This window comes from Mytilus galloprovincialis, chromosome 11 (assembly GCF_965363235.1).
Source record: "Mytilus galloprovincialis chromosome 11, xbMytGall1.hap1.1, whole genome shotgun sequence".
Taxonomy (NCBI): domain Eukaryota; kingdom Metazoa; phylum Mollusca; class Bivalvia; order Mytilida; family Mytilidae; genus Mytilus; species Mytilus galloprovincialis.
The window spans coordinates 16,451,484-16,469,741 of record NC_134848.1 but is presented as its reverse complement, the minus strand read 5'-3'; the positions used below and the strand labels follow the sequence as shown (position 1 = coordinate 16,469,741).

The 18,258-nt window shown below is 32.1% G+C and overlaps 1 protein-coding gene across 1 annotated transcript; it reads left to right on the top strand.

The window, feature by feature from the left end:
• The first annotated feature begins 747 nt into the window (after positions 1 to 747).
• LOC143051759 (fibrinogen C domain-containing protein 1-A-like) lies at positions 748 to 18,232 on the top strand. The gene is made up of 7 exons (XM_076224669.1): positions 748 to 1,139; positions 5,815 to 5,905; positions 6,697 to 6,885; positions 8,103 to 8,224; positions 10,399 to 10,495; positions 11,806 to 11,967; positions 15,816 to 18,232. The coding sequence occupies exons 1-7, from the start codon at positions 780 to 782 to the stop codon at positions 16,070 to 16,072; spliced, it is 1,278 nt and encodes a 425-aa protein (XP_076080784.1). The 5' UTR covers positions 748 to 779; the 3' UTR covers positions 16,073 to 18,232.
• The last annotated feature ends 26 nt before the right edge of the window (positions 18,233 to 18,258 follow it).

Genomic DNA, 18,258 nt, shown 5'->3' with positions numbered 1-18,258 from the left:
AATAAGAACAAGAATTTCTGCATTCAATCTTGATCTTTTCTGGAAAAGGTTCCGGTTATTCTTATTTTATTAGATTTTCATTAATACATGTAATATAGAAAGTTTTTATGATTGTTTGCCTTCCTATAATCTTGTTAACATACTCAATTGTACAGATGAATTGTATGGTAAATTAAATTGACCTGTTGTTTTTATCTATATCTAACCATTTTTTCTGCACTTTAGTTCACAAGTTGTTCGACCAGTATACTTCCCAAAATCCCAAAATTAAGTTCTAAGAAAATCCTTAAAAAGTTATGTTTTTTTTTCTTTTTGAGTAAAATTCAATAACTTTTTTTCAGTCAAAGATTGTTGTATCAATTTGTCATATAATTAAACCTGTTTATACCGAACATCTTCGGGACTTAAGATTTTGTTCTGTTTTGGTAGATGTTCTGTTTTATCAGATCCACAGCGCATATAATTTGATATGACGGTGCTTAAGAACATGTTTGGTTTATACAGGTTTTCGGTTTATGCAGGATTCGGTTTAGCCACTTTAGTACCATTTAAATTACAATATTTAACTTATAAAAATGAATTCAGTTGCTAAAATAACATGCAGTTGTTGTACTCGTTACTAATTAGCCAATCATTCTATCGATTAACTATTGACAATTTATGCAACGATCCTATATGAATTAATTGCATGAGCTGTACATCAGAGAATTTAGACTGATGCGAGCAAGTTAACATGACAAGTTCGGACTATTTATGAATACGAAATACTAAAATAAGGAATGGAGTTGAAAGCGAAGAATATTCTTATTCTTCTTATACTTAAACATGTTTTCATAAATTGTGAATGTTCACTTCAAGAATATTGTGACGCTGACGATGAAGATTGCCAACGTTCAAATAATGAATTAAAAATTGGTCAATTAAAACATGGTAAAAGTCAACACATGAACATTCTCCGACGAATTCGAAACAAAAGTCTAATGGAATGTGCAAAGGAGTGCTTATTGACGTCACAATGCAAGGCTATTAACTATAGAAAGAATTGGAAACTTTGTGACGCACTAGGTGAAAGGCCCGATGGCGCAGCTATCCAGGATGAATCAGGATCGGTTTACAGTGATATATCGACCTGGCCGAAGGTAATGTTCTTGTTCCGTATTGGCTTTATGAAAGTTAATTTTCTTACCAATTTTAGTATGAATTTATCGAGTAAACCCACATTGTACGATTTTATAGAGCACTTTGCGTTCTGACAGGATTCGTGTTACTAAGTCCTTTGCTAGATCTAAAAGTCTTGGTTAAGTCTTGATCCCTTTATCCATGACATTTCTATAATTTATGATTTTACTCCTTAGTATTTTCATGCCACACATTAGAATAATTCTTTTCATAATTGTAACTACGTCTGCATTTGAAAATAATGTACATAAAATATAACAAAAGTCCATGCATTAAATAATTTTGCCCGATTCTATGGCTCCTGAACTTTTATTTCAATACCATAACATCTGTTTCTTGAACATGACCGGCCAAATTTGATTTAATTCCCGGCTAATACTCGTATAAGTAACAAAACGGATGTGACATGTTGTGTAGGTTCTGCTTACCCTTTCGGGGCATCTGAGATCACACAAGTTTAACGTGAAGTTCGTGTTTGTATATTGACTATCTTTCAATTGTTTCTTATTGTTTTCTAATGGTATTGACAGTTTGTTTTCGACTTACAAGTTGAATGGCCTTTTGATTTTTTTCGCCTATCTTGTAGGTAAAATAAGTTGGATCGTGACATTGTCCGAACAAATAATCCTAAATACTTTTTAAACGCTGCTTCATAGTTAATTTTATTGAAATTGAAATCGATTTCAATTGTATATTTAATAATTGGTCATTTCAAAATAATTTAAAACAATATCGTTAAATTTGTCGACATTTCTCTCCTGGGAAATTTTGATAAGGTTGACAAATTTGTGTTGATAAAACATTGATTTAATTATTCAAATTTTTTTTTTAAATTTGAGATAAAAATATATAATATCTGGGAAGATATGAAAACGCATGGTTTTTAATCTTTCGTCCTCATGACTTTGTTGGAGCGGTATCTGCAAAAGGAGCACACTCCTGTATACGTCCGTAAAGTGTGATCATGCAATAGCATAACGTACCCAATTAACTGAGATATGAAAACACAATACGCTGGAGAAGAGGGTATTATATTGCTGAGAAATAGGAAATTGATAGTTAGGAAGTTAAATTCGTCCCATTTGTCATATATTTTAGTATGAAGCCGTCGTTTACAATTCAATTTTTTATTGAATATATAATTCTAACAAAATACTAATTTGTCACTTATTTTTATATTTTACTAACCCATGTCTAATCTAAACCTTTCAAACTCGTTTTTATTAAATTCTGGCAAAAATTGTACACATGAAGGCGCTATAAAACCAGCAAAAGCGGACGGACGAACAGACACCCGTTATTATTTATCCCTTACAAGGGCGTGTGATGATAAATCATTTACAAAACTGAATCTTGTGTACTTATTTTATTGAAGGCGAATAATGCTGAAATAAGTCCTCATAATTCAATTCTTAATTCCATTTTTTGGAGGGTATTATGACAAAATATTGATACCGTCACGGTCACATGACAAAATCGTGTCTATAAGTTGAAATACTTGAAGCCTACAAAGACATGTCATATCCAAAATCATTTGAAAGAGATTTTTTACACGTCCTGTTTACTTTAGGTTTATTCTATTATACAATGAAAGAAAACTGAAACTTTAAAGTCACGTTTTCATAGATTGGCATAGGAAACACAATAAATAATAAATGATATTATTCCACTGCATGTTGATTTTAATAGCGAAATCAAAATGTGATTGGTTACGTCGAACAAAACTTACAATTCCCCTCTGAGCGTCAGGATTGCCTTGTGCGACCTTACCTGCGGTTAATGTTTAAATAAAACATTTTGATAGAGTGCGTTTTAAAAATCATTTCAAGTCTAAAAACAATTAGAAAAGAATGAATAGACAAGTAACTTTGAATCGGTACTGGTTATGATTGTGTATGTTGTGTTTAGTTATAAAACGAAACGGATAAGAAAACAATTATGTAAATTTAATATTCAATAGTAAAAAAAAGTATAGGCAGTGGAATAAAAAATACATTCCTTTCCCTTGTTTAAAAGTATTTTCTTCAAAATAAAAGCAGAAAAGTACTTATTGATTGAAGGCCTTTCCGCGGCGAGTTAATTTTGCAATTTTCAATTTTACTTGAAGTAGTAAAACAAGGAATAATCTAAGTTTTACATATTCGCGACGATTTACATCCGCGTTATTTCTCTACTGGCGAAAGTCAATCGCTCGCAAAATATGTTGGTTTACAGTACATAATAGATTCTCTTTATAAAGATTCGTGTCATTGAGAGCTTGCATCACTGCTGGCTTATTACTTTTTCAACTGATTAGTAACTGCTAACATGTCTCTTTTTTTCTTTTTTTCATACGAAATGCAGAGAGTGAGCAAGTGAAAGGGGGAATGAGAGGAAAATATAATATGATAATTAATTATTACAGAACTATATTGTTAGTATTATGAGTATTTTTCAAATATAACCAGAAAAGATGGATGTACTAATGAATGATATCTTTGAATAATTTAATGTTGGATGTAACGCGTCTTTTGATTGGCTGACGTTATTTTGTTATCAGCCCATAGACATAATGTAGTCATGTGACCGTGACGTCAACAACTTTTTTCATTATTTTCTACGGTTTAAAATGAAATTTAGAATTAAATTATAAGAAATGACTGTTATATTGTTTCTGTCTATTCGAAATAACATTAAAAAAAATGTGGTGCACACTGTTAAATAATTCGCTACGCGCGTTATTCAGTGTGCACCAAATTTTGTATGTTATTTCTTCATAGACAGAAAAAAATATTACAGTCATTCCTTAAATATTATAATTCGTGATTGTTATATAAGTAAAATTATACTTGTGACATAAATAAAGTTGTATTTTTATTGGTATAAATATTGATTTTAATTTCAGTGAATTAAATTCATACTTAAAGTTTTGTTATACAATATGCAACTTAACGGTACTACAATCTGTCGATACGTTTGTTTGGCGTACTAAATTATAATCCTGGTACCTTTTTTTTATTTTGGTCATTATGTTTTGTTACTATAAATCAGGTCTGCACACTAAATCCATTGGATAATAGATGTGTAGTGATTGATATTTTTGTCTTAAATATATGACGAGATTTTGATAGCTTCGAAATGGCTGTCAGTAACTGCGAGTACTCTCAGTGTCCTTTTTTGTTGTAAGGGATTGATAAAAACCCTGCCACGTCTGTTTTTGTCTGATTTTTTTTCAGCTTGGTATCGATCTGATGAATTAAACATGTTTTCAGCTTATAATTATAGTTTGTTCTTATGTTGTGCTGTCAAACCATTGTTCAGGATTACGAAAAGGAATGAACACACATACATTTGTTAAACCTCACAACATTCTTTATGTGCCTGTATCAAATCAGAAGCATGTAGTTCAGTGGTTGTCGTTAATTCATGTCTGTTATATGTGTCCGTTGATTTTTTTGTATTAAAAAAAGGCAATAGTGTGTCGTAATTGAAAAACTTCATATTTTTCATGTCGGGGCCATTTATACGGTTTGGGTTTTTTCTTATTGTTGAAGGCTTTATGGTTGCTTTTGTTAGCTAACATATACTTTATGTGATCTTTGGTATATGGTCTTATTTGCAAACATACCTCATCTCATTTTTTATACGAATCATGATATAAATATTTCAGTAAACTAAATTATGCTCATGATAATAAAACGGTAGTATGTTTCGTCCGGATTTTAAATGATGACAAATTTGGATATTTTTTCTTTTCTCTTAAAGTCATATGAAACCAGTGAGTGGTGAAAAATAATGTTTATCCTATTATTGAACCAATGCATGTATATATCATAAACTTAGAACTCTGTGCACGTTTCTGTCATTTTTTACGCAAATATATCGTAAAATCGTCAATGTTTTTTTCTCTCTGTCTGTTATGATTCAACAAATATGGCTGCTCATTTAAATGCCGTGTTTTAAAGCCAAAGTTTATCGATTGTCACCTTATAGTAAATAAATAACAAAAAGCATGGGTATTGGGCATGTGTTTAACATGTACAATCAGATAATTGTTTATTTTAATGACAGATCCAAGCGTATTGCGATCACCGGGTTTTTACGAGAAGGGTAACGCTCAGGTCACTATGCATACGGAAAAAATGTCAGCGAATTGCTTCCTGGAAGCAAGCAATTAAAAACAAATAAACTTCTTCTAAATGTGGACAAATTAAAGAATTTTCCTCAGAAAAAAGTATATGTACGTAAGTTGTATAATGAAAACTATCCATTTAGTTATAAAAAACATATGCATGATTTTTTTTTAATTTGAGGTTTCTTATGACTTTAAATTACTACATTTAATATAAAGGTCACCAACCAAGACAGAACTGTCCTCTTCACAAATTAATGTAATAATGTTGCAGTCGAAACAAAAATTTTAGACATGTCTGGTTTATCTCACTTTTCCAGTCGAAATTATCATAGAGTTAAATAACTGGTTTATTTCGTTGTTCCAGTCAAAAATCACATTGCGCATACAACTGGTTTCTCGTTCATCCTGAGTTACTGCATGAATGTGGTGGTGATCAGAGTATAATTACCACAAGTATTACTTAATTTGCTATTAAATCAATAACCATGTGCAGCTTATGTGATTTTTGACATGTATTTCAGGCTCTTGCAGGCAAATGTGCAGATCGTAATTGTGATAATGGGGAAAAATGTATTATAAAGAATAATGGAGTCACGTCGTGTGAACATGCATGTGAGTATAGTTCAAATAAGCAGTCTTCGAAAAATATGAAAGAAGTAAAAATAAAACCATTCATAAAAACTTGGCATGATTGTCAGTACGAAAGAATACGTTTATATTTACAGAATGTACCTAAATATCTACCTTTCCTTAACGGAAAAATAAACTCATCATATATTGATACCAGGATTGAATTTTTATAATTCAGACAGACGGGCGCTTCGTCTATAAAAGACTCATCAGTGACGCTAAAAAAAGGTTTCGAATCCAAAAACGTAAAATAATACCCATTGCTATCTACACCAATCTGTTGACAGTAATTAAAAGTCAATAACTGGAATTTTTACCGTTAATTTTACTCTCCTTGTTCCGTCAAGATAAAAATAATGAAGTTATTATTCCAATTTGACTGTCGGAAACAGGTTATCACTTGTGAATCTCGAAAACTTGAAATACACGAAATATTATATTCACAAGTTAAAGCATATGATTTAATTGATTTGTTGGTTTGGTCGCTAAGCATTAAGTGGTAATAATTTCTATGTGATCTAATCTTGATAAACGCCTTAGAGACACGATATTTTTTCCATTATCCGTATTTGCAAAACTTTAAGGATTTTTTGTCATCAATGCTCTTTATCTTCGTACTTCGTTTGGCCGTGTCCATTTTTTCTTTTTTCAAGCGTCACTAAACAGTCTTTTGTAGACGAAAATCGCGTCAGGAACAAATAAAAAATTTCCATCCCGATTACTACGATAAGGTTTTTTTATTTATTAATTTTTACGATGTCTTTCAATTACAGATTGTAAAGATAAACCACCTGAAACACCGTTTGCTGTTTCCACTGAAACGTTTGGGGTCTATGCTAATTTAGAAGCAGGCAACCAGTATAAATGCCTAAACAATTCCTATGAGCTGGTTGGAAAACCCTTTGTTATTTGTGACAAAAAATCTAAAAATTGGAAGACATTATTTTGCTGCGTGGAAAAACGTAAGTATAATGGCTCATTGAAGTAAAACAGGATACATTGTTTTTTCAGGGCCTTTTATAGCTGACTATACGGAATGAGCTTTGCTCATTGTTGAAGGCCGTACGGTGACCTATAGTTGTTAATGTCTGTTTCATATTGGTCTTTTCTGGATAGTTATCTCATTGGCAATCATACCGTATCTTCTTTTTTATAGTAAGCCTATTTAAGTAATAACAATGGCAATGGAAGTAATTATAGATTTTGCTAATTTCTGAAAAGTATTTGAATGTCTTCGTCTTTATCCCAAGTTCTTCGATGGGAGGTTGCCTCAATGGCATAAATACCATTTTTCTGATATACGATCATGCCATACATGTTTTGTCGTTCAATAATTGTTGTTGTATAATAGTAGAATTACAAAAAAATAAACCAAACCGAAAAGTCCCTAGGCAAATAGGAAGACAAAAGCTCAAACACATCAAAAGAATAGATAACAACTGGCATATTCCTCAATTAGTACATGCATGTTCTCATGTAGAACTTGGGGGATTACACCTGGTTTTAATAGCTCGCGAAATTTCTTACTTTACGACAAAAGAGATTTTACGGACACCATCACTAGTTAGTTGACCGTTGTTGAATATCCGTTATACAGATGATATCGGATATGTTCCTTATGTCGTAACAACAATCCTGTTCCCTTTTCACATATATGATCTACCTACTATTTACCGACTAAGTAATGACATGAGTAACACGACGGGTGCCACATGTGAAGCAGCACCTGGTATCACCCCCAGTTGTTGGCGGGGTTCGTGTGGTTGTTCTGCCCCTATTTGTGACATTTTGTTTACGCATCTTTTTTCAAAATAATGGAATTTGATGCGACTGTCGTACAAGTGAGAAGTTTAGCGCTATAAAACCAGGTTCAATCCACAAATTTCTACATTTGAAAATGCCTGTACCATGTTAGGAATATGACAGTTGTTGTCCATTCGTTTAATGTGTTTTATAATTTGATTTTGCTATTAGATTAGGGACTTTCCGTTTTGAGTTTTCCTCGGAGTACAGCATTTTTGTGATTTTACTTTTTGCATGACAGGTGCATTATATTGACAACGATGTATGAACAAAGCAAACAAACATTATAGTTCAGAATGTCGAAAATAGGGGTACAGCAGTCAACACTGTATTATAGTCTTATAAAACATCATTAATTTATCCAAGTATCTTACAGCATACAAACCACATGACTGTAGAGACGTACCACGCCACTGTGGTTCTGGGACTTACAAAATTTATCCTGGAACTTCAACTGGTTTCAACATATATTGTGAAAAACTTAAAGAATGGTGGAATGTATGTATTTTAAAAATAAGAATCGATTTAGTCATTGTAAAAATACTATTATCTAACCAATACAGGTGTGCGTATATTGTCCCTTATATGTTAAACATTTCTGATTTAGGTGATTTGAACATTTTCTACATAAAGGACTGTCCAAATCCAATTTACTAATCTAACATACAGCTGTGTGTACCCAAGCATAGCATAAGAAAACGCACTTCAACGCCGCGTGCACTTATTTCAATTGTTAACAATATTTCGCGTTTACTATACAGGAAATGATTCTTAGCTTATTTTGACAAAATTGAACCGTAACCGTAGATTTAAAGAACTCTCAATTTGTTTTTAAATGTCTCCCGTAGGATACAAAAATATTTATAAAAATCATGGATGATGTATCTATGGGCCACTGATATCCCTACTTGTAAATATGCATGAGTCAACTTCCACAAACAGATTGGTTAAGGCAAACTAAAGTTATGTAAACGAAAGATATTTAGCAATGTATATGTCTTTTAAAAAAAAGCATACCTCATAAACGATAAAAGATACGCCACACGATTTCGAAGCTGTTTTGTGTTATGTGTTTTGTGATTATATGCATTATGTTTATGTTTAATTACATTTGGTTGAGGCAAACTAAAGTTAGTGAACGGACATCAATTTTCGAGACGTGCATTTGTACATCAAAACTAAAAGCAGTTTCACCTTAAATTAATGGAATTTGTAATGGTGTATCGGCTGTCATAAACCCCTTTGGAAGCTTGATATTTATAAACAATGCTATATCTTTGAGGTGCTGACCAAGTGTTGTTACTTTGTAGCTGATCCATCATCCACGATGGCCGCCAGCGGATGACTAAGTTTAACATAGGAACCTATGGGAAATACATACACATGTCTTATTTAAGAGAACCACTTTATAAAATTGAACCAAACATAGCATGAATGTTCCTTATGAGGTGCTGAGCAAGTGTTGTTACTTTGTAGCCGACCCATCACCCAAGATGGCTGCCAGCGGGGGACTTAGTTTAACATAAGACCCTATGGAAAATGCATACAAATGTCTTCTTTTAAAGAATCACTGAATGGAATGAAAGCGAACATAGCATGAATGTTTCTTGTGAGGTGCTGACCAAGTGTTATAGCTTGTAGCCGAACCATCACCCAAGATGGTCGCCAGCGGGGGACTTAGTTTAACATTGGACCCTACATAAAATACATACAAATGTCTTCATTAGAGAACCACCGAATGGAATAAAACCAAACAGTGTGAATGTTCATTATGAGGTGTTAATCAATTATTGATACTTTGTATTAAATCTAAGATGGCCGTCAGCTAACATCTTGGTTTAACATAGGACCCAATGGGAACTACATACAAATGTCTTCTTTTAGAGACCACTGAATTGAATAAAACCAAACATAGCATGAATGTTCCTTATGAGGTGCTGACCAAGTGTTGTTACTTTTTAACCAATCCATCATCCATCATCCAAGATGGCCGCCAGCCGGGGACTTATTTTTTAATAGGACTCTATTGGAAATACATGCAGATGTCTTCTTTTCAAGAACCACTGAATGGAATGAAACCAAACATAGCTAGAATTGGGAAAAAGGATGTATTATTAAATTACGGGGCCAATACTAAACCAAATTTGGCCTCAATAATTTTTTAAGTATCTGTTATGATTTTATCCTTTTTTATATGATTTCAAAACCCAAGTAAATTCAGTTGAGCGACACAGGCTCTTGAGAGCCTCTAGTTATGTTTTTGTTGGGACAAACAATCTATAACTTTAAATCAATTATGAACAAAAACTCGTACCGTAGTATTTGTTTAAATGGAAATATCTTTCCAGTCAATATCTTCTATTAGGAACTAATAGTACGAAGGCACTTCTATATTTTGTGACAGAGGATAGTATGTTCTTCTGTCTATAAATAAACTCATCATAGATACCAGTACTAAATTTTGTATATACGCCAGACGCGCGTTTCGTCTACTAAAGACTCATCAGTGACGCTCAAATCCAAAAAGGTTAAAAAGGACAAATAAAGTACGAAGTTGAAGAGCATTGAGGACCAAAGATATTGTATAATGTTATATTAATATGCATTAAAGGTTCAAAACTATCACGAATTTCTTTTCAATGAATACGTCACAGAAAATTTAAAGATTACAGGTAATACAGCGACGGACAGATGGATCAGTCAATTTTTACAGAAACTGGACGGAGTATGAGGAGGGTTTTGGAGATTTTCGTACCGAGTTTTGGCTAGGTAACACATCTTTATATCTCTATATATATATATATTTATATATGCCTTATATATCATGTACTGTAGTACGCCGCTAGATTAAAACTGACGAGGAAAGGTAACACACGGCCAGCGAAAGCTCTTTTTTTGAGAGCCCAGGTGGTCGTGTGGTCTAGCGGGACGGCTGCAGTGCAGGCGATTTGGTGTCACGATATCACAGTAGCATGGGTTCGAATCCCGGCGAGGGAAGAACCAAAAATTTGCGAAAGCAAATTTACAGATCTAACATTGTTGGGTTGATGTTTAGACGAGTTGTATATATATTTATATATATATATATTATATATTTATTCAAATTTTAGTTACATGCTCTATATGAATGATTAATTTGAAAAAAATGCCTTCAGTTAATGTCTTGGAACTTTTTAATTTAATCGGTTATCATATAACTTCTGGTGTCTGAAAGCCACTGTTATAAAAGGTAGTTCACACTTAAAAGTCGAAAATAAACTGGCAATGCCTTGGCTAGAAAAGAAAAAAAGATCAAAAGGCAAAACAATAGTACATTAGACACTTTTGTGGAATTTTAAAGTTTGGAACTATTTTTTTTTAGTGGGGGAGGGGGGTGGAGACGTTCTGCAAAATTATGCTATGATATGCGGGTAATGCGGAAATATATATAAGTATGAACTGAGAAGAATAGTATTTACACTGGGGTAATTGATTGTAAAAATTGAGACTTTTATTGTGAAAAGATATAAAATTGTGCATATTTGTGAATATCTATTACACAACTACTTGACAAACCACCACAAACATATTAATTCAACTATTCTTTTTTGAGACTTTGTACTTTGATCACTTGATTAAGTTAAATTTTGGCGCGTTTTAACAATTTATAATTAGTAATTATGTTTGGAACTTATCATAATGTGTTATCTTTGAATTTTGCATGCTGACCTCAGATTGTTGTTATTGCTTATTGCTTATTGCTTATGCGCTTACACTACATGTACTATGTTAACACTGTTTCGTGTCACAACCCTGGTAATTATCGACGCTTGCATGAACTGTCATTGATAATTTTCTATTCAAAGAATGTTAAATCCACATACAATTAATATTTTTTTTTTCTTTATTATCTAAAGATAGAAATGAATTAATTCATAGTTTGCACAACCTTCAGGAAAAACCCTTAGTTTTATGTGTTTTTAAGTCTCGTAAATGACATCTTTAATCCGTTTTTGTAGCAATAATCAAACCTTTTATGCCTACACCCCTTTCAACCTTTTTTTATGCCATATCATTTTGACCAGTTTTTAATTTTTAAGGTAACAGACTGATCAGCCAACTTACTTTATCCGGAAAATACCTACTCCGAGTCTGGATCAAAAATCAAAAATGGAAGAAAGCGTGGTACAATGGATTCACTATTGGTAATGCGACGACTGGCTACAAAATCCACGTGGAGGAGTTCGGAGGCGGTGATGCAGGTACATTTGAGATATATTTTATTTAAAAGAAATTAAACTGTTAACCAACTTATTATTTCCCGATTATTCCCTTTTCATCGACTTTGCAACGATTCATTTCGCGTACATCTAATTCCTGGTATAAAATCAAAGTGTAACTAATTATTTGCGACTATTTATATTCGCCTTATAACGCAAAAATAAATTGCGCGCATATATCAGCTGATTTACAGTAATAAATATAATGTTTGTAATAAACTAAATTCATTTGTGGGTGATTGAGTGTTGTTGTTTTATAATGTCATCTTGAATGGCTACGGGTCAAACACACAAAATTGAGATATTACTACCAATTAAACCTATTAGAGTCTTTTGACAATTTTACCTAGTATGTCTGTTTTGTTCACGCATAGTTATAAATATAACGGAATTTGATGCGACTGTCATACAAGCTAGATATTTAGCGCTATAAAACCAGGTTCAATCCACCATTTTCTCCATTTGAGAATGCCTGTACCAAGTCAGGAATATGACAGTTGTTGTCCATTCGTTTGATGTGTTTTGTCGTTTGATTTTGCCACTTGATTAGGGACGTTCCGTTTTGAATTTTCCTCGGAGTTCAGTATTTTTGTTATTTTACTTTTTTTTTCTCAGTAATTACAATAAACAAGAATTCCTCAAATGTACAATTTGTGGTGAGGTGTGAGTTTTTTTTTCCGTCCCGTTTTGAAGGCCTCACTGAGACTTAGAGAATGAGAACAGTAAACATTGTGTTGTTCCTTTTCTTATTTTGTGTTTTTTGCTGTGCATGTTCTAATTTTGTGTCATGGGTGTATAACCATTATTTTTTGTTTTTTCTTAATTATTTATAAACTGTCCAAACAATATCAATCATAACTATAAAAATAAAATAAAAACACCTGTCCTAAGTCAGGAATCTGATATACAGTAAATGTCGTCTGTTTATGTAGTTCATACGTGTTTCTGGTATCTCGTTTTTATATAGATTAGACCGTTGGTTTTCCCGTTTGGTTTTACATTACTAATTTTTGGGGCCCTTTATAGCTTGCTGTTCGGTGTGAGCCAAGGATCCGTGTTGAAGGCCGTGCCTTGACCTATAATGGTTTACATTTATAAATTGTGACTTAGATGGACAATTGTCTCATTGGCACTCATACCACATCTTCTTATATCTATTAACCAACAGATGTGTATGGCCTTTCTCTAAATTGATCAAGTTTTGACACCGCTTAGAATGAAAACTAAACACTTAACTCTACTACTCCAGTTCTATTGTTACAGATGCAACAATCAAATAGAACCATGTCATAAATATGACTGTAACGATATATATGTGGTAGTATATTAGTAGCAATATGTTTTGGAATGTTTAGTTTTGGAATGCTCTTCAACTTTGTACTTGTTTGGCTTCATAACTATTTTGATCTGTGCGTCACTGATGAGTCTTATCTAGACGAAACGCGCGTCTGGAGTATTAAGTTATAATCCTGGTACCTTTGATAACTTTTAAGGTCTTCAAATTCTTCTAATCTGTAAATTTACCGGTTTATTTTCATAATTGAGATATTTTTTGCAACATACTAAAGTACAGTACTGTAGATAGCAGGAGATGCTTATTCCGTCCGACATGAGCATTCTAGATCCTTGTATGGTTCGTGTGGTGTCCTCGGTTTTTGCTTCCTACCTTATTGCGCAGATAACGACAAATGTGTTCCAATTGTCGATTTCCTAATCATGTCCTCTTTTATTCCAATGTAACCTGATTTATCACTGGACTAGTACCTACTAGAAAACACGACAGGTAACAAATGTGTAGCAGGATCCATTCACCCTTCAAATGCACCGTTCATGTTTGATGTCGTGTTGTTCAGTCTTTAGTTTGCATGTATTGTTTTGTAAACTGTTGTTTGTCTTTTCTTCGTATTGTGGTTTTTTTTTATAGCATTGTTAGTTTATTTTTGACATATGAGTATGAATAGCCCTTTGGTATCTTTTGCTTCCCTTTTGCATCAACCTGCATATATGTGCATCTCCCGATATATATGCATCACCCACCATGCACTTCCACATTTGGTCAGCATGTCACTATTTTTTGTAGGACACCAAGTTGAAGAAAAGGGGAAAAGGTCATTTTTTTTTAAATATGAATGCGCGAAAACAATTATACAATGTATAGATTAAGTAAAACATGGCAAAAGTTACCAGATTCTTTCTTAATTCAGTAACGATTAAAACGAATGATACTCATATTAAACATTTTAAAGAATATCTAATCATAAGAAACCTATTTATATCATATATAAAATAAGACTTTAAATGACATTTCACCCAATTTCACCATTTTCCCGCCAAAATTTTGTGTTTAAGGCAAAATATTTGTTTTTCCTTATCGGTGACCTATGTTGTTGTTTTTTTGCTCATTCTTTGAAGCAATATTTTAGCCTTTTTATATTACAGTTTTGGACCATGTGTCATATAACGTTTTTTTAAATATTCTGATAAAAATATCTAAATACCTCTATTTTCCCTCTCCTTTCATTGAAAAACGGTCCCTTTTACATATCTCTTTAAAAGTAGTTTTTTGGTTTAAATGGTCCGGGACCCCTTATTTTTTTCAATCAATTTGATTTACTCTCTATATAGATTAAAATAACAAAAAATACGACATTTCTGACAGAAACTTCGAATAGGCCCGAACCACCTTAACAGGATATTCTACTTACAGTACCCTTGGTAGACTCATAATTCGGAATGAGAAGATGTGGTATGAAAACCAACGAGACAACTCGCCATCCAAGTCACATTTTGTAAAAGAATACCATTATAGGTCAACGTACAATCTTCAACACGGAGCCTTAGCTCACACCGAACAGCAATCTATGAAGGACCCAAAAGTTTTAAAATCATGTAAAGCCATTTAAAACGGGGAAAACGGTCTAATCTTTATTTAAAAAAAAAGTGAAACGAGAAACACTTATGACAAACATCAACAAACGACAATTACCGAGCATCAGGTTCCTGCTAATAGATTGTTCGAAAATAATGGAATTATTTGCATGCTCATATTTATGATTTCGAATCTGTTCCAAGTTTTGATTATTGTACCCTATATACCACACCTCATTATTTCATTAAGACAAATATTCCCATAAATAATTTAAAAGGCATTTAAAAAGTCAAAATGCGAATATATGTACTCTCACTCTTTTATGTTAATTTTTGTAACAACAAAGAAAAGAATTATATCAATTGAACTTCCATTACTAATTTAATTAATAATTAACTTTACTTTAACAAATCAGAAAATGCATGTAGGCATTCAACGAAATATTGGAACAACCAAATATAATGGCAAGTAAAAAGACAAAATATACCAATAAATTAACACACTTCATTATGATGATTATCAAAATAGGTAATAGAATTATATATTGACAATAACTCCGGATACACAAGCTGTATACTAGTATTTAAACATACAAACAAGCTGAAGCCCACCTTTGGATGTGGATTTTTCTCGCTACGCTGAAGACCCATTGGCGTGCGCTCAGCTGGTTTTGTCCTCTTTTATAAGTTGTTATCTCTTTTACACATTATCCGTGTCCATTCTATATTCTTCTATTTAATGGTTGGTAATGAACTGAATATTTTTTAATTGTTTAGCGGTTTTGATTGTGTATATTATCTAGACAGGAATACTAACAGTTCTTGGTTAGTACAATGCCTGTTGATAAAACCCTATCGTTACCATTAAAAGTTATATTATGACTTGACTTGTAACACTATTTATTCTATTTCAAACCATATGGCTTGCATAATATCTTTTTTATAATAAATTTATTTTCCAGGAGACAGTATTTCCAGTGGTTCGTCAAACTACACCAACAATGGAACGAAGTTTAGTACTTACGACAGAGATAACGACAATCATGCGTCAGATAACTGCGCAGAGAAATACAAAGGAGCTTGGTGGTTCAATGCATGTTATATGTCACATCTAAACGGAGAGTATGATCAAAACTTAACACTTCCATTCGGAATACAATGGAAAACTTTTCCCGGAACCCTAAGTTCCAGTATCATGGAAATCAGGAGGACAGGTTGAATTAGACTGAATTTTGAAGATAACTGTATTATATTTTAACCTTGACCTTCGTAAAACGTAGATTTCCTTTCGCAAAATAAGTTTACCTAGGTCAAAGGTAAAAGGATATTTGCAACAGTCAACTCAAGTTTTACGAAGGCCAAGCTTAAAATACAATACATGTATCCCGATTCTAATGCAGTATATTGAAATAAATAACATTTAACAAATATTTTCATTTTTGACGTAAATTGACATAAATAAAAATATCCGCAAAACTGTTGCATTGTCTTTAGCAAATAAACAATGTGAAGTCATATGCATACTCACGATGTCAAACATCAAATCTCTAGACGTATGTATACCTTTCGTAAGCTTCATAATGGTTGCAACGTTGAAAAAAGAATTACATACCACAAAAAAATCGGGATTTAAAATGATGGCTTTCTTAATTATGGACTTGAATTTAACTTTACAAAATATTTGTCAAAGTCCAATGAAAATTATCAATACTGACGAATTGCATTAGAATCGTATATATATATATATATATATATATATATGTACTTTACTATTTTTTAATAATTAGTGAGTGACCGAGTGTATACCGGTTTACATTATGTCTAAATTTTTAATCATTTACTGTAATTTAACCGTAATTTATTTTTATTATTTATTGTTTAATGAAATTTTTAGTAGAATACAGATAGTATAAGATATATCTGTTTACCTCTCCGGAGTACCTGAGATCATCCCCAGTTTTTTTTTTTCTGGTGTTTAATATTTCATGTTGTGATTTATGTACTGTTGATTATCTGTTTGTCTTTTTCTTATTTAATGAATGTCTGTTATTCATTTTGAATTTATTGAACCATAAAAATAATTTTTGACTCTTCACATTAAATAATACGCAAAACGGATTATGTTAAATGTGAAGATCAAAAATTAATTTTATGGTTCAATAAATTCAAAATAAATTATTGCCATTATTATAAATAAATTTCTATCAAAAGTAAGGCTCAAGGTATATTAATACGAATAACAACGTACACAGATTTTTGCGTATGAATACACAACGTTAGGGTGGGCGTGTCGCCATAAAAATTGATAACATTGAAAATAAAACTAATTCTTTTAACCAATCAGAAGACAGTAAATACACCAAATTTATTTATTTATCCATGTGTTGTCAGTTTGCTTATGTCCGTTTGGTATCTCTGGCCTATATCTTTCGTGTATACCACAGGAACTAATTGTAAGGACAGTTAGAAAGATAATCTTTCGTACCATTTCAATCTTTCGTAATTAAATGGATCAAATCCTTTAAAAAACTAATAATTAAGAACTGGTTTTTTTTCATTTACCTACATTTATAAGTTTTTTGTCTGAACCCTCCTTTTTAACTTTGTATTGTTCTTTTATCATGAGTAGTCGGACGAGTTATGGTTATCTTTCAAGAAAACCACATTTAAACTTGTCCAGAATCTTGGGTGCATGCTTGTCACTTTTTAAAATATAAGCTTCTGAAAAAAGTGTGGAAATATTATCATGAATATATACATCTTTCCTTTACGAATTATTCTTCATGATATAGCACATACCACAATAGCCTAGTAATGTAGAGTTTTCCATGTCAGTCTATTTGTTATCTTCATTTTCTTTTATATTGAATATTTAAACATTTTTTTATCCCCCCCTCCTTTCCAATTTTTACATGCTAGACTTGGACAGGACAAATAATGATTTAAATAACACGTTTTTTTATTTATTTGCAATACGCAGAGAATTTACAGTCCTGTACAGTGTCAAAGTATCAATTCTTAATGTAAAAGAAGTTTGTGAAAATGTAAACCTACCCCAAAAAAGTTATTATTTTGTGTAGCGAATTATTTTGAGACTTATGTGTACATGTATATAGTCAGTAAATTTAATATTATTATATTTATCTGTGTGTCACTGTTATTATAAACGTTATCTATATATTTGATTTTAATTTGGATTCATTTCCTTTGTATTTTGTGCTTTCCAAATTCAATTATTCAACAACCAATTGACAAAGAAATACTTAAATTTTTACTTCGAGGATTACTTATTGTGTTTTCTTCTCTTCGAACATGTATTTTTACATTACGTTTACGATTAAACATTTCTATCTAAAAAAATCACGATGTTTTATTTCTGTTTTGAAATGAATGCTTAAAGGACGC